Source organism: Nomascus leucogenys, chromosome 8, assembly GCF_006542625.1.
Source record: "Nomascus leucogenys isolate Asia chromosome 8, Asia_NLE_v1, whole genome shotgun sequence".
Classification (NCBI taxonomy): domain Eukaryota; kingdom Metazoa; phylum Chordata; class Mammalia; order Primates; family Hylobatidae; genus Nomascus; species Nomascus leucogenys.
This window is the reverse complement of record NC_044388.1, coordinates 1,181,049-1,198,769: the sequence shown is the minus strand read 5'-3', so window position 1 is coordinate 1,198,769 and position 17,721 is coordinate 1,181,049. Positions and strand designations below refer to the sequence as shown.

The 17,721-nt window shown below is 42.0% G+C and overlaps 1 protein-coding gene across 8 annotated transcripts in view; it reads right to left on the bottom strand.

The window, feature by feature from the left end:
* Positions 1 to 1,365: 1,365 nt before the first annotated feature.
* The window catches only part of SLC11A2 (solute carrier family 11 member 2), a 46,627-nt gene continuing 30,271 nt past the window's right edge, over positions 1,366 to 17,721 (bottom strand). For 3 of the 8 annotated variants that reach the window (XM_030816557.1, XM_030816560.1, XM_030816561.1), the window contains 8 exons: positions 17,189 to 17,347; positions 16,100 to 16,186; positions 14,364 to 14,483; positions 13,761 to 13,910; positions 13,183 to 13,256; positions 12,381 to 12,534; positions 9,965 to 10,018; positions 2,593 to 3,387 (listed from right to left, as the gene is read on the bottom strand). In XM_030816557.1, coding sequence (XP_030672417.1) covers positions 3,310 to 3,387; positions 9,965 to 10,018; positions 12,381 to 12,534; positions 13,183 to 13,256; positions 13,761 to 13,910; positions 14,364 to 14,483; positions 16,100 to 16,186; positions 17,189 to 17,347 — 876 coding nt within the window. In that variant the 3' untranslated portion in view covers positions 2,593 to 3,309. Of the gene's footprint in view, positions 3,388 to 7,572; positions 10,019 to 12,380; positions 12,535 to 13,182; positions 13,257 to 13,760; positions 13,911 to 14,363; positions 14,484 to 16,099; positions 16,187 to 17,188; positions 17,348 to 17,721 lie in introns of those variants that run through there. The other 5 variants (XM_012508413.1, XM_003252145.3, XR_001116174.1 and 2 more) reach the window with 4 other exon arrangements.

Genomic DNA, 17,721 nt, shown 5'->3' with positions numbered 1-17,721 from the left:
TCTCATTCATAGGTGGGAACTGAACAGTGAGAACACTTGGACACAGGAAGGGGGACATCACACACCAGGGCCTGTTTTGGGGTGGAGGAGGGGGGAGGGATAGCATTAGGAGATATACCTAATGTAAATGACCAGTTAATGGGTGCAGCACACCAACATGGCACATGTATACATATGTAACAAACCTGCACGTTGTGCACATGTACCCTAGAACTTGTATAATAAGTATAATAAGAAAAAAAAATGTAAAATCACATTTGGAGAAAAGTTAGGAAGTATGCAGGATGTGAATTTACCTACTTCAGCTTGGGTAAAGTGGGAGGGTCATTGCATGAAGACCCTATAAACAGATAACATAACAATACTTGAATTTGCAAAAGACTTCCTGGGCAAAGTTTTAGTGGCCCCATGTTGTAATGTCTGAAATTGAGAAGGCTGTTTATATTAGCTACTAAAACCCCTGCCTCTGTTACTAATGAAACTACTTCATATACCTGGATACACTCTACCTACCTTTTATATTGGGCTGGCACACAGTGACTGCTCAGTAACAATTAGTTAATTGCACTTTTTCTGACATTCTGTGTATACATTGTCAGAGCATCCTTCTACAGATTGACTCCATAGTGTTGAACTCCAGGAATTAAGTGAATGCACTCAGGTTATTCTTAAGATTGAATATATTAATATATGCATAAGTACACTTATAGTAATCCAGATTTATATACCACAAATTGGAGAGTGATTAAATATTCTTAACTTAGAAAAAAGCTTACCCAAGACTCACTCTTAATTATCAACCTCCTCTACTGGCTTTGACATGATTCAGTTTGCTTTATTATGACATTTTCTGATTACAGGAGTTCTGTGACCTGAAGGGTACACTTGTAAACCTGTATTCTCTGTTCCTAGTAACATATAGTTAAGGACTGGAAAAGAGCTATAGAAATTCCGTAAGTACTTAACCAACCACCTCACCTTTCTGAGTTTCACAACAGGATGTTTTTATTTTTTACCTTCCTTTCCCCAACATTCTCTGGTAATGAAACAACTGAGAAATAAAACCACCCAGGGAGGCGGGGAAAATCCAACACACTGGTTCATCTAGAGTTGTCCTGTATAAAGAAACCAAAACACTAAAACTTAAGAGTCTCTTTTTCAAGTAAAAGCATAGAATTGATGTTAATTCAGTCTCAGTTTTAAGATCAGAAGGACTCTGTAACCTGAGTTGCAGGGTTGGCCGCTGTCATTATCTCAAGTTTCAAGAGGCCCTGAAGTAGAAATGAGGAGATTTTAAAGTGTCATTTTAGAAAAATCCCTGCCTCTTTAAGGACCAAACAATTATAAATGAAGATAGGCAATGTCTGGATTTTTTAAAAGGTTTTATTGAAATGTAATAAGTTCTAAAATAAGGCAGAGAGGTCATGTATTTAATGCTGAAAGGGGAAAATGATGCTCAAAGTCACACAAAGGCTGCAGGTTTTGCTGACTCAACACCTTTGGGGCTAGAAAGAAATGAGGAGTGGGCTGGATGCAGCGGCTCACGCTTATAATCTCAGGACTTTGGGAGGCCAAGGCCAGCAGATTACTTGAGCTCACGAGTTCAAGACCAGCCTGGGCAACATGGTGAAATCCCGTCTCTACAAAAAATACAAAAATTAGCTGGGTGTGGTAGTGTGTGCCTGCAGTCCCAGCTATTTGGGATGCTGAAGTGGGAGGATGGCTTAAGCCCAGAAGGCAGAAGTTGCAGCGAGCTGAGATCACGCCACTGCACTCCAGCCTGGGCAACAGAGCAAGACCCTGTCTTAACAACAAAAAAAGGCTGGGTGCAGTGGCTCACACCTGTAATCCCAGCACTGTGGGAGGCTGAGGCAGGCAGATCACTTGAGGTCAAGAGTTTGAGACCAGCCTCGCCAACATGGTGAAACCCCGTCTCTACTAAAAATGTGGTGCCTGTAATCCCAGCTATTCAGGAGGCTGAAGGAGGAGAATCAATTAAACCCGGGAGGTAGAGGTTACAGTGAACTGAGATCACGTCAATGCACTCCCGCCTCGGCGACAGGGCAAGACTCTTCTCAAAAAAAATAACAACAAACAACAACAACAAAAACAAAAAAAAATTTAAGGAAACAAATTCCTGGTTAGGAAGGTGGGTGAAAAAAAAAATCTATACATGTAGGCAAGCAGTTTGTGATATGTGGACTAATCTTCCAAATCTCACTCTAGTACTAATCTCATGCTACTTGGTATAAATAGGTATTTTAAAGTGAAACATTTAGCATTCCCTAGGAGATTCAATGATACAAATATTGGCCATTGAAATAGACTTTGGACCTAGAAACGGTGTTTGGTATGTTAATGGGGAGAGTGGGAAGAAAATACATTGGCGGACTATACAAATATTAGAAAGAAGATAAATACCTTCACTATCTTATGTCAGGACTTACAAGTTAAATGTTAGAAGTTTCCTCTTTTTCTGCCTAAAACTTGAATGCCAGAATGAACTGAGTTACAATGCAGCACGGAAAACTGATCACTGGTTGAAGTGTGGCTTCTGGATCTTGTTACTGGGTATTAAAGCTCTTTGGCAAATGCCTTCATATCTGCTTAATGACTAGAAAACAATTCAAGAAAAGTGACGACAAAGACAATAATTACAAAATAGGCTGATAACCAGAGTTAATTATGATTGCCAAATAGAAGAAATGTTTTTTTAAGAAATGATGTGTTAATATGATGTGTTAATATCAGTAGATACAAAGAATATAATCTGGTTGATTAAAATCAAACTGAAATTTCACTGCCATCGTAAAGTATCACTTTACAAGATAGTCAATTTGATCGGTTCATTGTGAAAAACAGCATTATTCTCTTTTCTTTCTCACTTGTGATCCAGACAAAACAAATATCTGATATATCAAAACAATATTTTAAAAAAAAATACAAAAGTTCTATCAGTTTCATATAACGTTAAAACTCTACCCAAACTGAGATGCTCAGGTTTACATAAATATATATACATATATATCTTTTAAATCCCAGAGTCCAAGACACAAGCCCATAGGGGTGTGTGGCCATCAGAGGCCAATCGTTTAACTCTGGGAGTGTATGACTCTTGTGAGGTGGGTGGGTCTCTGACCTACATTTATAGCTGTCAGTTTTGAACACCCTTCCCATGAGGAAATCTTTGCCTTTTGTTCAAAACGTCTGAACAAAACTCACCTCTGAACTAACAGAGATGTTAACAGGACACCTGGCACAAAAAGGGCTTAGAAAAACATGTTCTCATGGAGTCTCTCAGGCTGTCAGTCATCTAGACACAAGTGAGTCAGCGTCCATGGTGTTCAGAAGATAGAGTTCAGGCTGAGCTGTCAATCCCAGATGGCACTAAGGAAAAAAAGATGGAAGAGAGTTAGACTGATTTTCACGTATTTATTGAAATCAGCATTTGAGTACCTATAATTAGCACATCAATTTAGGCCTTTTTTTCTGTACTGCTATATTGATTTTTATTTCAGAAAAGAAATGGCTTACAGATACATACATGAATGATTTCTGATATGCAAAATAACAGGTAGGAGCTGAAATAGTTAAGGACTGAGATGGTACCAAATGTCCTCAGCAAAATTAGCACTCCGACTATTCTTGTGACACACTGCCTCAGGATGGGCGCTTCAAATCAGGATAAGAACAAACAAGCAGAATGCTTTTGTATTTTACTACTGTGTGAATTAGAAATCAAATTTCCAACAGTTTCAATCCTGAGCCCTATTATCCTTTGGCACTGGAGCAGAGAAAAGCCTTTTATTTAAAAAACAAAAACATGAAATGGCATGTACTAAGAGTGAGAAAGATGACCTATGGGTCCGAAATGTTTGTCAGGCTGAATCAGAATCACCGAAGCTGCTTTTAAAACACAATTCCCAGCTGGGTGCGGTGGCTCACGCCTGTAATCCCAGCACTTTGGGAGGCTGAGGCGGGCGGATCATGAGGTCAGGAGATCGAGACCATCCTGGCCAACATGATGAAACTCTGTCTCTACTAAAAATACAAAAAAAATTAGCTGGGTGTGGTGGCACATGCCTGTAATCCCAGCTACTCGGGAGGCTGAGGCAGGAGAATCACTTGAACCCAGGAGGCAGAGATTGCAGTGAGCCGAGATCGCACCACTGCACTTCAGCCTGGCGACAGAGCCAGACTCCATCTCAAAAAACAAAACAACAAACAAACAAAAAACACAATTCCGGCTGGGCACGGTGTCTCATGCCTGTAATCCCAGCACTGTGGGAGGCTGAGGCGCATGGATCACCTCAGGTCAGAAGTTCAAGACCAGCCTGACCAACATGGCGAAACCCCTTGACAAAAAATAAAAAAATTAGCGGGGCATGGTGGCGCATGCCTGTAATCCCAGCTACTCACGAGGCTGAGGCAGGAGAATCACTTGAACCCGGGAGGCAGAGGTTGCAGTGAGCTGAGACCATGCCACTGCACTCCAGCCTGGGCGACACAGTCTCAAAAAAAAAAAAAAAAAAAACCACAATTCCAGACTCCACTCCTAAAGAACTGAGTCTAGATGGTTTGTGTTGGGACCTGTGAAGTTGTTATTTTTTTTGTAGAGACAAGGCCTCACTATGTCACCCACGCTGGAGTGCCAATGACACGATCTTGGCTCACTGCCACCTCTACCTCCTGGGCTTCAGCCATCCTCCCATCTCAGCCTCCCAAGTAGCTGGGACTATAGGCGTGTGCCACCACACTCAGCCAATTTTTTTGTAGACGGGGTTTTGCCATGTTTCCTAGGCTGGCTATGAAGTTATTTCTTTTTACTTTTTCTCTCCTCGAATACACCTTGAGACAACTTTGAGTCTCATTTTAGCCCTACTATTATTACGCAGAGCTTTTATTGTTATCCTTTGGCACCAACAGCCTCTAAGTTAATGCAGAATGCAGACTATAAATTTATTGGTAGCAACTATCCCTATTTTAGTTTAATAGAAAGGCACTGGAGTTGGGTTCAAGCCCTTAACTCTGCCACTTCCTATGGCCTTCAGCATGTCACATATACTTTTGGAGCCTTATCCTACTCATTTGTAAAATGTGAATAAATGCTACATTTGAAAATGCCAAGTACAGCCAGGCACAGTGGCTCACACCTGTAATCCCAGCACTTTGGGAGGCCAAGGCAGGCAGATCACTTGAGGTCAGGAGTTCAAGAGCAGCCTGACCAACATGGTAAAACCCTGGCTCTACTGAAAATACAAGAATTAGCCAGGTACAGTGGCTCACGCTTGTAATCCCAGCACTTAAGGGAGGCTGAGGTGGGTGGATCATGCGGTCAGGAGTTCGAGACCAGCCTGGCTAACATGGTGCCTCCCCATCTCTAAAAATACAAAAATTAGCTGGGCTTAGTGGTGTGCGCCAGTAGTCCCAGCTACTTGGGAGGCAGAGGCAGGAGAATTGCTTGAACCTGGGAAGGGAAGGTTGCAGTGAGCTGAGATCACACCACTGCACTCCAGCCTGGGCATCAGAGTGAGACTCCGTCTTAAAAAAAAAAAAAATTAGCCAGGCATGGTGGTGGGCACCTGTAATCCCAGCTACTTGGGAGGCTGAGGCAGGAGAATTGCTTGAACCTGGGAGGCAGAGGTGGCAGTGAGCCGAGATCACACCACTGCACTCCAGCCTGGGTGACAAAGCTAAACTCCATCTCAGAAAAAAAAAAAAAAGAAAATGCCAAGTACACCAATATACTATCTCATGTGAGTCTTCAACACATATATTTAACACACTACAAACTGCCGTGTATAACGTCATAGGCTTGCTGTGATGACTGTGTGAAGACAGATTAGACCAAATGATGCCCAGAATAAAACTATTGCCAACTAGTGGGCCAGGAAAACACTGTATTACACTGGCTTTAGGACATGGAAACAGCTCTTCAGACATCAGCTTGCTTAATTTAGGCTTAAGTAAATAACAGCAATTAAAGATACTGACAATTCACTGAAGCCTTTCCCAAGTGAGCAATGGTGGTAGACTTCTTCAATAGCTAGTAAGCAAGGGTTGCAGTATTAGTCCTGTGATGCCCACAGAGTGTCACTTAGATGACTTAGCTGATAGACCACCTTCACTGGAGATGTTTGCTATATTGTTCTGAGACATTGAGAAATGAGACTAAATGGCCTGGAAATAGGCTAAAATACTTCCCGGGGCAGAGAGCTAATGCAAATGAGTGAACTTATTAGCTAGTAACTCTTGGCTATTGCTGGGATAGGACCATAGAGGGCCCTGCCCATCCTCTACACTTGCCAAAAGCATTCAAACTTACTTTTAAAAATTCTGCACAGGGACCAAAATCTACCAGTTGGCAACTTCTGCCTAATGCATATTCTAGCACGAATCAGAGTATGAAACAAATGCTTCAATGTGTTATGTTCCTTGTGCTGCTAAACAACAAAGCTTGGTGACAACCCAACATGAAGGGTGTATTATATATTACACAGGATAGTTTGGGAATGAAAACATGGGTTCTGGAGTTAAGCTATGCGAGTTCAAATGCCAACTGCACATTTCATTAGTAATGTAAATGTGGGCAAGTTACTTTTGGCCTTCCAGTTGACTCATCTACATAGAGGCTGATCCTCTTGTTGTTACAAGGATTAAATGAGATAATACAAGTGTTCAGGCCAGGCCTTAGAACACAGTACTGAGTTAGCCATTTTTACATTCATAAGCTAAGGGGCTGAGAGAAGCTGACACATTTAGATTCATTGGTCCTACCAGTGAAGGAGCAGAAGGTATTCCAGAGGGCAGAGCTAAAGGAAATGTTTCAAAACAGGATCCTCACATTGTTTTGAATCCTATTTTAGTTCTGAAATTAAATCCAAAGTAAAGAGAGAGCACTAAATGAGGAAGGACAACATGGAGAACAAAATTCTTCCTAGATGAATTCCACTGTGTTACTTACAGGAAAGGCTTGCAACAGAGAAAGGGAAAATGAAGTTCTGGTGACACTCCTGGGACAAATCAAGTGCTGGCTCAAGTTTTCCCGTCATGTGTCTAACAAAGTTCACTGTGCCTGAGCTCTGCCTTTGTTTTTAATAAATGGTGTCAATATTTCCATTTATATCAGGTCTGCCAAAATGCTCCTTGGTCTTTTTAAGCTAAATGAGTTTGGTTTCTCTTCAAATACTAATTTTTCATTGGCAGCACATATAGAATGTAAAAGTGAAACAGTGAAATAAACTACAGGTAGAAAATATTCAGCTTAGAGAAAAGCAGAATAAATTTTTTTCCCCCAAGTTTAAACATGGTAATGATGTGACCTTTAGCTATGGTAAAACTATTTGACTAAGTGGGTAAATGGAAATTAATGTCCTGGTATCTGCAATTAATCCAAGCCTTCTGAGGACTAAATCCATTTATTTCTCTACCTTTCTAAGGAGAAAATCCTAACAGTGTGGACTCAGTGTGCCATTCCAGGTGGTAGTTGCTGTTTCAGTATTTTTGTATCAAAGTTGTTGTAACCCTATTAATAAATTATTTCAAGGTTAAAAAAATACCCAGGAAACCAAATTGGAAAAAGAAATTTTTTTTTAATTAGAAACCAAGTTTACATATGGTTAAATGGTTACTAAAAGCTCAGTTGTACCACTCCTAACACCACTAGCAGAACCTCAAGGGAGCTAAGAGCTCTTCCCTTTTCCCCTGTTAATTTCCAGTATAATGTAGCAGCACAATTATTTCATGTCACATTTAAGGAGAACAAGAATCAATTTATATAAAGTACAATTGTATATCCTTAAACATTCCACATAAACACACTGCCAAAACTCACTGGATATGCTGGAACTGGAGGACTTAAATTTCTACGTATTGTTTATTGCACCCAGAGTACTGGTTAGACTGCACTTTCTCTCTGTGAGGATCAAATGCAATAAGGTATGAGGGTATTTTTAACACTGTGAAGTACACACATATTATTATAAAATGCCATTTAATTGGAAGGCGTTTTCCATCATTGCAAGTCATAAATATAACTTTTAAAAGAATACTAGCAGCTTTTACCTAGGCTCCTAAATGCTTGAAAATCTGAGACTGACTGGACCCACCCAAACACAGGGCAAAGATACATGTTACCATATCATCTTTGTAAAGAATTTTTTTTTGTCAGTTTGGCCTTTCCTACTGCAGCCAGGTGAGAGCTTAAGATGTCAGTCCCCAACATCTTCACAGAGTGCCTTTATGACCAGTTTGGGGAATTACGATGGAAAGGGGAAGAGGCAGATATGAAGAGGAATGGTTAGGGGAATTGTCATTCATGACTCTGTGCTATATTACTTGAGGGGCTAAGAAAAATGTATGGTCAGTGAAACACAGTAGTGTACCCTTAAATGCCTTATAAAGGACCATCCATCCAGTCTGTGCTTTTGACTGTGTGCAAATATCAGTAATAGTGCTCTTGGGGGCTCAGATGAACAGAGAACACCAATCAACCATGACTCTGGAAGGAAAGCTCCAAAAATGAGAAGTCCTTCAACACCGTTTCCCATTACTGTTCTCACCAAATCAATGGCTATAAAACAGTTTTGATTATTTATCTCCATCAAAGTGATTTGATTTGAGATAATCACACAATCTCAGGCTCAGTATGTAAAAATGTCAGAAGTGGCAGAAGTAGTAAAAGCAGCAGCTTCGTGCTGAAGACACCCATTTCCTCTGACTCCAGAGCTCCACCATCTGGTCTCAAGATTTTTCCCTCTGAGGAAACAGCTGTAGAGAGGTAGCCCAGTTCAACCTTGCTGAGACAGTGAACTTTGCAACCATACTGACACCTACTGACTTGCGGAGAACGCTGAGAAAGACAGTGTGCTTTGCAGTGGTTAAGTCCACAGCTCCTGAGATTGCCTCGCAAGTCATCTTGGCATGAAGCAGAGCGGTGCATCAGAAAAACATGACGATTCTGGTGAGAAGTGGCTTTTAGGAACAAAATAGATGGCTCTCCTTCCCCCTTAAAGTCTTTTCTCCCCACCCTCAACATTTCATGAGAACATCAGTTCACAAATACTACCATCTTTTTCTATCACCACCCTCCTGGAGAAGGAAAGTTAAGGTTTTACAACTACATATGCTCAAGAGTAAATATCATCAGGAAAGCTCTGTACTAACAGGCAGGTTATTAAGACTCCCAAGAAATCCTCATAAGCTTTTCAATCTGAGGAAAATCCTGAGAAGGTAATTAGTAAGCACCACCTAGCGATGTGGTGTTGGTTTTGTTAGTTGTCAGTTTTTCCCCTTCTTTGTTTTCTCAACCTCTTAACTTCCACTGAGAAATTAAAGTGGAAATAAGTTCAAAGAATCCTAAGCCTGATAGAGCTATAGGTGTCTCTTCATTTTATATTTCATATGGATGAAGCTATTCTAGTTGAGAATTTGGTATAATAATTGAAAAGGTATGTATAAGGAAAATTTCTCAGCCTTTAAAAATCCATTACATTTTGATAAATAAAACTTGCATACTCATTCTGTAGTTTGTATAATAAAAAAATGTATTTCATTTTCCAATCTTTTTTTTAACATATAGCCTGGTTAAGAATCATGCATATCCTTGTCTCTCCAAAGGATAAACTGAGCTGGCCCTTGGGCAACTACTTAAGAATTTAGTGTTGGAATGATAGCAGCAAATGTCAGCTTTTCAAAGATCCCACCCTAATCCAGTTCCAAGGTTAGGTCAGGAAGAAAAAAATAATTCCATCTTTCAAACACACATGAAACAAAGTCTTTTCCAACCAACGGTTGAGTCATAAACACAGTCTGTGCAACGGCACATACTTTTGGCTATGTTCACACAGTAAACCATAGAAACACACTGGCTCTGATGGCTACCTGCAGAAGACAGACTAATCCAGTGTTATTTAGTGTAGCCAGGGGTGGCTTCTTCTGTCAGCAGGCCTTTAGAGATGCTTACCGTATGCCCGCAGTCCAGGAAGGACATGCCCAGTGCAATCAAACATTGCCAACCCTGAAAGACAAAACATGGTCATCATTCACCAGGCTCTTTGAAGAGCCATGACTGCTCACACAGCACTTCTCAAATGAAAACCTGCTCCCTTCCTTGAACATCCAGCTGTGCCCATCTTCTACCACCAAGGGTTGCACAAGTCATTCTCTCAACCCCACTCCCCCTTCAAAAAATCATCTGCCTTCCTCAACAAAGTTTGTCCATACTATTTTTAATATTGAATTTCTCTGTTCTTACTGCTTTGTGTCTGTGGTTTTCCTTTTTTTTTTTAATCTTTATTATTATTTTACATTTTAGAGACAAGGTCTTCCTCTATTGCTCAGGTTGGAGTATAGAGGTGCAATCATAGCTCACTGAAGCCTCGAATTCCTGGGCTCAAGCAATCCTCCCTCCTCAGCCTCCTGAGTTGCCAGGATTACAGACGCACACCACCATGCCCACCTAATTTAATTTTTTTTGTAGAGACAGGGTGTCTTGCTATATTTCTCAAGCTGGTCTGAAACTCCTAACCTCAAGTAATCCTCCTGGCTCGGCCTCCCAAAGCACTGAAATTACAAGCGTGAGCCACCTTGTCCAGCCTGTTGTTTGTTTATTTTACCCAACTGTAAATTCTTGGAAGTCCACTTTTCCTCAGTCCTCCCCATGATGAGGAGAATGACTAACAGACTAATACAATTGGTGTAGTCTCCTAAGCTGCTCTATGAAGTTCCTGTTTTGAAGCTAAACAGCAGTAACCCACTCTAGAATCAGCCCTCTCCTCTAAAAATGGGTCTTCAGGCCAGACGCGGTGGCTCACGCCTGTAATCCCAACACTTTGGGAGGCTGAGGCAGGTGGATCACCTGAGGTCAGGAGTTTGAGACCAGCCTGGCCAACATGGCAAAACCCCATCTCTACGAAAAATACAAAAATTAGCCAGGCATGGTAGCACGTGGCTGTAGTCCCAACTACTCAGGAGGCTAAGGCAGGAGAATCGCTTAAACCCAGGAGGCAGAGGTTGCAGTGAGCTAAGATCGTGCCACTATACCCCAGCTTGGGTGACAGAGAAAAACTCTGTCTCAAAAATAATAATAAAAATGGGTCTTCAACAAACTCATTAGCCTTAGGCTGACTGAGGACAAACTGGCACCTTCATATCCAATTTGCATTCTGAAAGGATCCCCCTAACTTCTATAGTGAATTTTTAAAAACAATTCCTGTCAAGGACATATTCAGTTACTTGGTTTTCCTTGAAGTTAAGTTCCTAGATCATAGGGTCAGTACAGTCTTTGTGTGCCCAAAGTTTATTGGGAAGAAAAAAAGAAGAGATCTATCAATCTAGGAAATAATTTTTCAACATTTACTGAAGTGATTTTCTCAATAAAGTATCTAATGTGTGGCACACTGGTGTGGGGAAGTGTTCTAGAGATTAACAGCAGGTTTCCAGCCTCCATCTTTAGCCATTCTCTGCAGCAAAAATGGTATAAATTCTACTATTCCTTATCCCTAACCCCTGTGTCTTTTCAAAGAAACCTGTATAGAACAGGGAAATGGATCTGTTGTTATTTTGGCTGTTTTTCATTAATATAAGCAATGTTAAAGATTTGGAAAATAGAGAAGAATATATCTACAACCCTAGCTTCCTACAACAACTATATTGCCATTTTTATATAATTCTAGACTTTTTTAAAAATTTTTTATAATTGGAATATAAATTTTACATACCTTTTTCATGTAGCTATAGTTTTATAACCATGATTTTTAAAAAATGACTCTAGAATGAGAGTCAAGGGGAGACTATCACTATTTACTTATTTCCTTGGACAGCCTGTAAGTGATGGAGCTGAGCAGGGCTGTGCGCCGCATGTGTCCCACCCCAAATCTCTAAATCACACTGCATGCCCCATTCTCCACCTCTGTTTTGTACCGTTCTCCACACTCTGTACTGCTACCCTTCTTTTAGTTCCTCAAACATACTATACTCTCTTGTTAGGAATTACTAAGAATGGAAACTACAGAAGTGACAGAAATTGGAAAATGACAAATCTTAGTAACCAAAGTGAATTTTATGGTTAGAAATATTTTGTAAACAGCTGATTTGACAATTCCATATAAATTGTCTCGATCACCTGGAGGTAGATTGTTATGTGCTCTTTTGGGTCTGTTCATTTCTCTTTTTTTGTAGAGACAGAGTCTTACTATGTTGCCCAGATTGGTCTCTAACTCCTGGATTCAAGCAATCCTCCCGCCTCAGCCTCCCAAAGTACTGGGATTGTAGGCATGAGCCGCTGTGCTCAGCCTGGGTCTGTTCATTTCTGAATGTCAGTGAACCCCACCTCTACCACCCCTGATACCTATGCCCCTGCTCTTCCAGGCTGGACTTACCAAGTACAACACAAAGCCCAGATAAGCGACACTGACCACAGCAGCCACCACATATAATGCCACGTGCCCTAGGTCCCGGACATAAACCATCACAAAGTACATATTGATGGAACAGATGACAAGGACCAAGATTCCTCCTGCAATCCGCCAGCCTCTGTAAAAGAAATCAGCAGTCACTGGTGGAATAATCCAACTTGGCCACAGACAGAAAAGGAAACAGGACGGGAATTAGAGGCAGTTCAAAATCAATGGAAAAATTGTTCTTAATCTGAAAAAAAAATGATTCTTCATAAGTCTTAAGTTAAATCACCCAAAGTTAGATACTGATAGACAGGGAGAAAGAGGGGGGAAAAGACACCAACAAATAATCCCTAATATTTAAGTCCCTAGAGATGCAACAAGGCCTAGAAATGCAATGAGCCATTTTATTAACGTTCCCAGAAATGCAACAAGTCACTTCAGATACCTCATATCCTTTAAAGATATACATAAAAGGTACTAACTTATGCCTTTCTTGTTAAGATCATTTAACAAAGAATTAAGGTGCCTCAAACTTCAGTGGCTGAAGCTGAAGAGTTATGCCGTAAAAGCTGAACTTTCTCTCCCCTCCAAATGAAAGACGTGCTTTCTCTTCCTTTACTGTATTCAGTTTCCATTCTCTAAGCCAAAGAGGAAGCAGCTAGCAATCACCTCTCAAAGCATATCACTTCCCTCTGTGTCTCACGTCTGACTGGCCTACTGCATGAAGATACCCTTTCCCCATATCAGCATCCCCTTTGGGAACGAACAGGAGTACACTCACAGTCCATTGGCAAAGTCACTCATTACTGGCCGCAAGCTCGTAAATGTGAGGATGGGTATAAGAGCAAAGGGAAGCTGGAAAAGAAAGAAGATCAGATGGGATTACTATGGGTCCTTGTATCACCCTAGAGAACAGCACAATTAATCAAAGGGAAACATAAATGCTGCCCAACTACTCCATGAGAAATAATTATTCCTATCATCCCAACATGCTTGGGCACTATGCTCAATTCTGCAGAGCTGTCATTAACCTTTGTACGTGACTTGTCTCCTCAACCTCCACAGGACCTAGCGCAGTGTCCTATATGTTCATTTAATGTTTGCTTGCATTAATGAACTACGATTTTGTGTCCCATATGTAAGTAAAGTTCATAGTTCCCATTCAACAGGTTTAAAAACCAACCATTTCTAAAATCCTTTTAGATGCCAAGGATTTCATATACATTTACTGCAGACGACAACCACGCCTCTGTCTTCCTCTCAATATCCCCCCAGCACCCAGCTAGGCTTGGTACCTAAGGGCAGTACATAATGTGACCTGAATAACTAGCATGTGGGTTTCCTCAGATTCCTCCTCACCTGTAAGCTCTGTAGAACATTCAGAAAGTCATTCATCCCTGTTAGATGCTCTACATCTTGGAAGACAGCAACAAGCAGAGTGGGGATGATGGCAATAGAGCGAGTCAGAACCACTCGGGCAAAGCGTGACCACTTTAGGTTCAGGAATCCCTGGAAGAAAACATAGGAGCAGATGACTCTCTGCAACAGGAAACAAAAAAAAAAGTTTTGGGGAGGTTCAGGAGAGACCTCAGAAGAATGGGATTAAGTGACAAAAGGGGCCAGGCGCAGTGGCTCGTGCCTGTAATCCCAGCACTTTGACAGGCCAAGGTGGGTAGATCACTTGAGGTCAGGAGTTCAAGACCTGCCTGGCCAACATGGTGAAACCCTATCTCTACTAAAAATACAAAAAATTAGCCGAGTGTGGTGGCCAGAGCCTGTAATCCTAACTACTCGGGAGGCTGAGGCAGAAGAATCACTTGAACCTGGGAGGTGGAGGTTGCAGTGAGCCGAGATCGTGCCATTACACTCCAGCCTGGGTGACAAGAGTGAGACTCCATCTCAAAAAAAAAAAAGAAAACAAAAGGGTTGTGTTATCTCCCTCTATCCTATACCAGCACATACCTCCATGACAAACTGGCCAGAATAGGTTCCTGTCATGGTGGAGCTCTGTCCTGCAGCCAGGATCCCCACTGCCCAAATGTAGAGTGCAGCAGGCCCAAAGTAACATCCCAGCACAACACCCTGTGAGAGGCCAAGAAGAAGGATATGATTGTGTCAATCAACTGCTCAGACAATATCCAAAACAGCAGTTCCCTGTGGCATTTCTCCTTTCTTTGCTAGGCACCACCAAGTGCTGTGCTGGGCACTGTGCCAGAAGCTAGGCTCAAGTCCTGACCTCATTCTAGAAGCTTTCAATCTAAACTTTACTGGATGCTCCTTCGTTTCTCTGCCTAGTCCTTTCTCTTCTCCAAGCTCCTAAACCTCCATCTTAAAATATTTAAAAAAAAAAAAGAAGAGGTCTACACCACATTCCCCAAATTATATTCCTTTACACACTATTCTGGAAAATGGCAATAGAAGTAAAGGGAAATATCAAATAAATTTGTGAAATGCTACAGACTATATATTCTACTGTTGGAGGATCACAATGTAACCAGCATAAAAGAACTGAGAGACTCCAGTAAAAACACTTTACTAAGAACACTTTCTTGGGGCTGGGTGGGGTGGCTCACACTTGTAATCCCAGCACTCTGGGAGGCCAGGGTTGGAGAATCCCTTGAGCCCAGGAGTTTGAGACAAGCCTGGGCAACATGGCGAACACCCTGACTCTACAAAAAAAAAAAAAAAAAAAAAAAATACACGGCCCGGCATGGCGGCTCACACCTGTAATCCCAGCACTTTGGGGGGCCGAGGGGGGTGGATCACCTGAGGTCAGGAGTTCGAGACCAGCCTGACCAACATGGAGAAACCCCATCTCTACTAAAAATACAAAATTAGCTGGGTGTGGTGGCACACACCTGTAATCCTAGCTACTTGGGAGGCTGAGGCAGGAGAACCACTTGAACCCAGGAGGCAGAGATTGCAGTGAGCCAAGATCACGCCACTGCACTCCAGCCTGGGCAACAAGAACAAAACTCTGTCTCAAAAAAAAAAAAAAATTAGCCAAGCGTGGTGGTGCTTGCCTGTAGTCCCACTACCCAAAAGACTGAGATGGGAAAATCACTTGGACCGGGTAGGTGGAGGCTGCAGTGAGCCATGATCGAGCCACTGTACCCCAGCCTGGGCAGCAGAGCAAGACCTTGTCTCAGAAAAAAAAAAAAAAAAAGCTGGGGTGTATACTGCATCTTTTTTTTCTTTTCTTTTCTTTTTTTAAAGACAGAGTCTTACTCTGTCGCCCAGGCTAGAGTGCAGTGGCCCGATCTCAGCTCACTGCAACCTTTGCCTTCCAGGTTCAAGCGATTCTCGTGTCTCAGCCTCCTGAGTAGCTGAGATTACAGGTGCCCACCACCACACCCAGCTAATTTTTGTATTTTTGTTTTTAGTAGACACAGGGTTTCACCATGTTGGTCAGGCTGGTCTTGAACTTCTGAGCTCAAGTGATCCACCCGCCTCAGCCTCCCAAAGTGCTGGGATTACAGGCGTGAACCACCGCACCCGGCCTGTATCATGTATCTTTTCAACTGATCCTCTATTCCTTCCCATTTAATCCAAAATGCTTGTCTGGTGTCTGGAACTCTGAAATAAATGACACTCCAGAGGAGAGATGCTCATATCTGAAGTGAAGTCACAAAAAAGACCACATACTATGCTAAAAATATTGATTCAGGAACAAAGATCACAAATCCAAACACGCTTACCCCTTTGTAGATGTCCACAGCCAGTGTCGAGTTATCTTTAGGAAAGAGGCCAGCATGAGGACTGCTGGTATTTGTACAGACTTCAACCTAGAACCCAAAGCAATTCAAGAGCAACTTTTGTTTCGGAAGCAAGGAGCAAGTAAGAGCTCTCGTACATATCACACACTATCATCTGTGAGAGGCAGGCTGGAGGGAAAACACTGGATATATGCTGTGACGTGGGCAGAGACTGGCAGCAATGTCATCTAGGATCTTCCTCTATAATCCTTCTACACCCACAGGTCATCAAAAATCTTTACGGAGTTACAGTGTGCATGGTAATAATGTACAAACGCTGGGGTACTTTAAATGATGACAGGAGGAGAGGCTCTGAAGAAGGCTTCAGACATGAGAGAACACCCAGAATAGAATCCTCAGTCAAAGCAGACAGAGGAGTCAGAGGTTCCATAGATGGCAAACAAATGGTGATCAAAACTACATAGGCAGGCCAGGCACAGGAGCTCACGCTTGTAATCCCTGTACTTTGAGAGGCCGAGGCAGGCGGATCACTTGAGGTCAGGAGTTTGAGACCAGCCTGGCCAACATGGTGAAACCCCATCTCTACTAAAATTACAAAAAATTAGCTGGGTGTGGTGGCAGGAACCTGTAATCCCAGCTACTCAGGAGGCTGAGGCAGGAGAATCGCTTGAACCCAGGAGGTGGAGGTTGCAGTGAGCCAAGATTATGCCACTGCACTCCAGCTTGGACGACAGTGCAAGACTCCATCTCAAAAAAAACACTACATAGGTAATCAGAAATCAAGATTGATACAGAATTCAAAATGACAAGACAAAGTCTGTCATCATCACAGTTTCTGTTTTCTATTTGTTGACTACTCCCAAACAAAAGCTGAGAAAGAGGGTCCAGGCTTGGTCAGCCCCATACTGTAGACTCTGACTGGTGCACGGTGATTTTGGGGGGGCAGAGGAGAAGCTAGAGATTATTTCTCCTGAACATTAACACTAGAATGAGGTATTTTCCTTCCCCATCCCATTGCAGTCTTCACTTTACCCTCATATTCACTACCACCCACAACCCTGGTTTACTCACCACCTGCTCGTTGGTTTTCCCAAAAAATGCTTCAGCAAAGACTGAGACAACAAAGACATTGATGATGAAGGAAACAAAGAGTGCAATGCAGGATTCAATGAAAAAGTACTTATTGGCTTCTCGAACTTCCTGCTTATTGTTCCGGTTTACCTGTCTAGACTAGAAAGATAACAACAGCAGTCACTTTTTGACCAGTTAGAACAAGTTTCCTTGTGACATTTCAGGAGTTTGGAGTCAGCTGAGAGATTTAGGGGACAAATAGTTGACCAGACGAAAAGTGAGAGATCCAACACTCACCTACATCCTAGTTCACTGAGCAATTAAGAACTTCGTATGGGGGGAGAAGAAAGAACTTCATGCCCTTTCGTTGAACTGTACATTCCCCAAAGAGGGAACAGAGACTACGTGACTGCTGAGCTCTCAGTTACTCTCAGTGGCTGGAAGGACCACTGACCTATAAAAACGACCTGATTTCAGTCCTAAGGTGTGCATATACCTATTTATAAAGGTTTCTGAAATCTCCCAGCAAACTA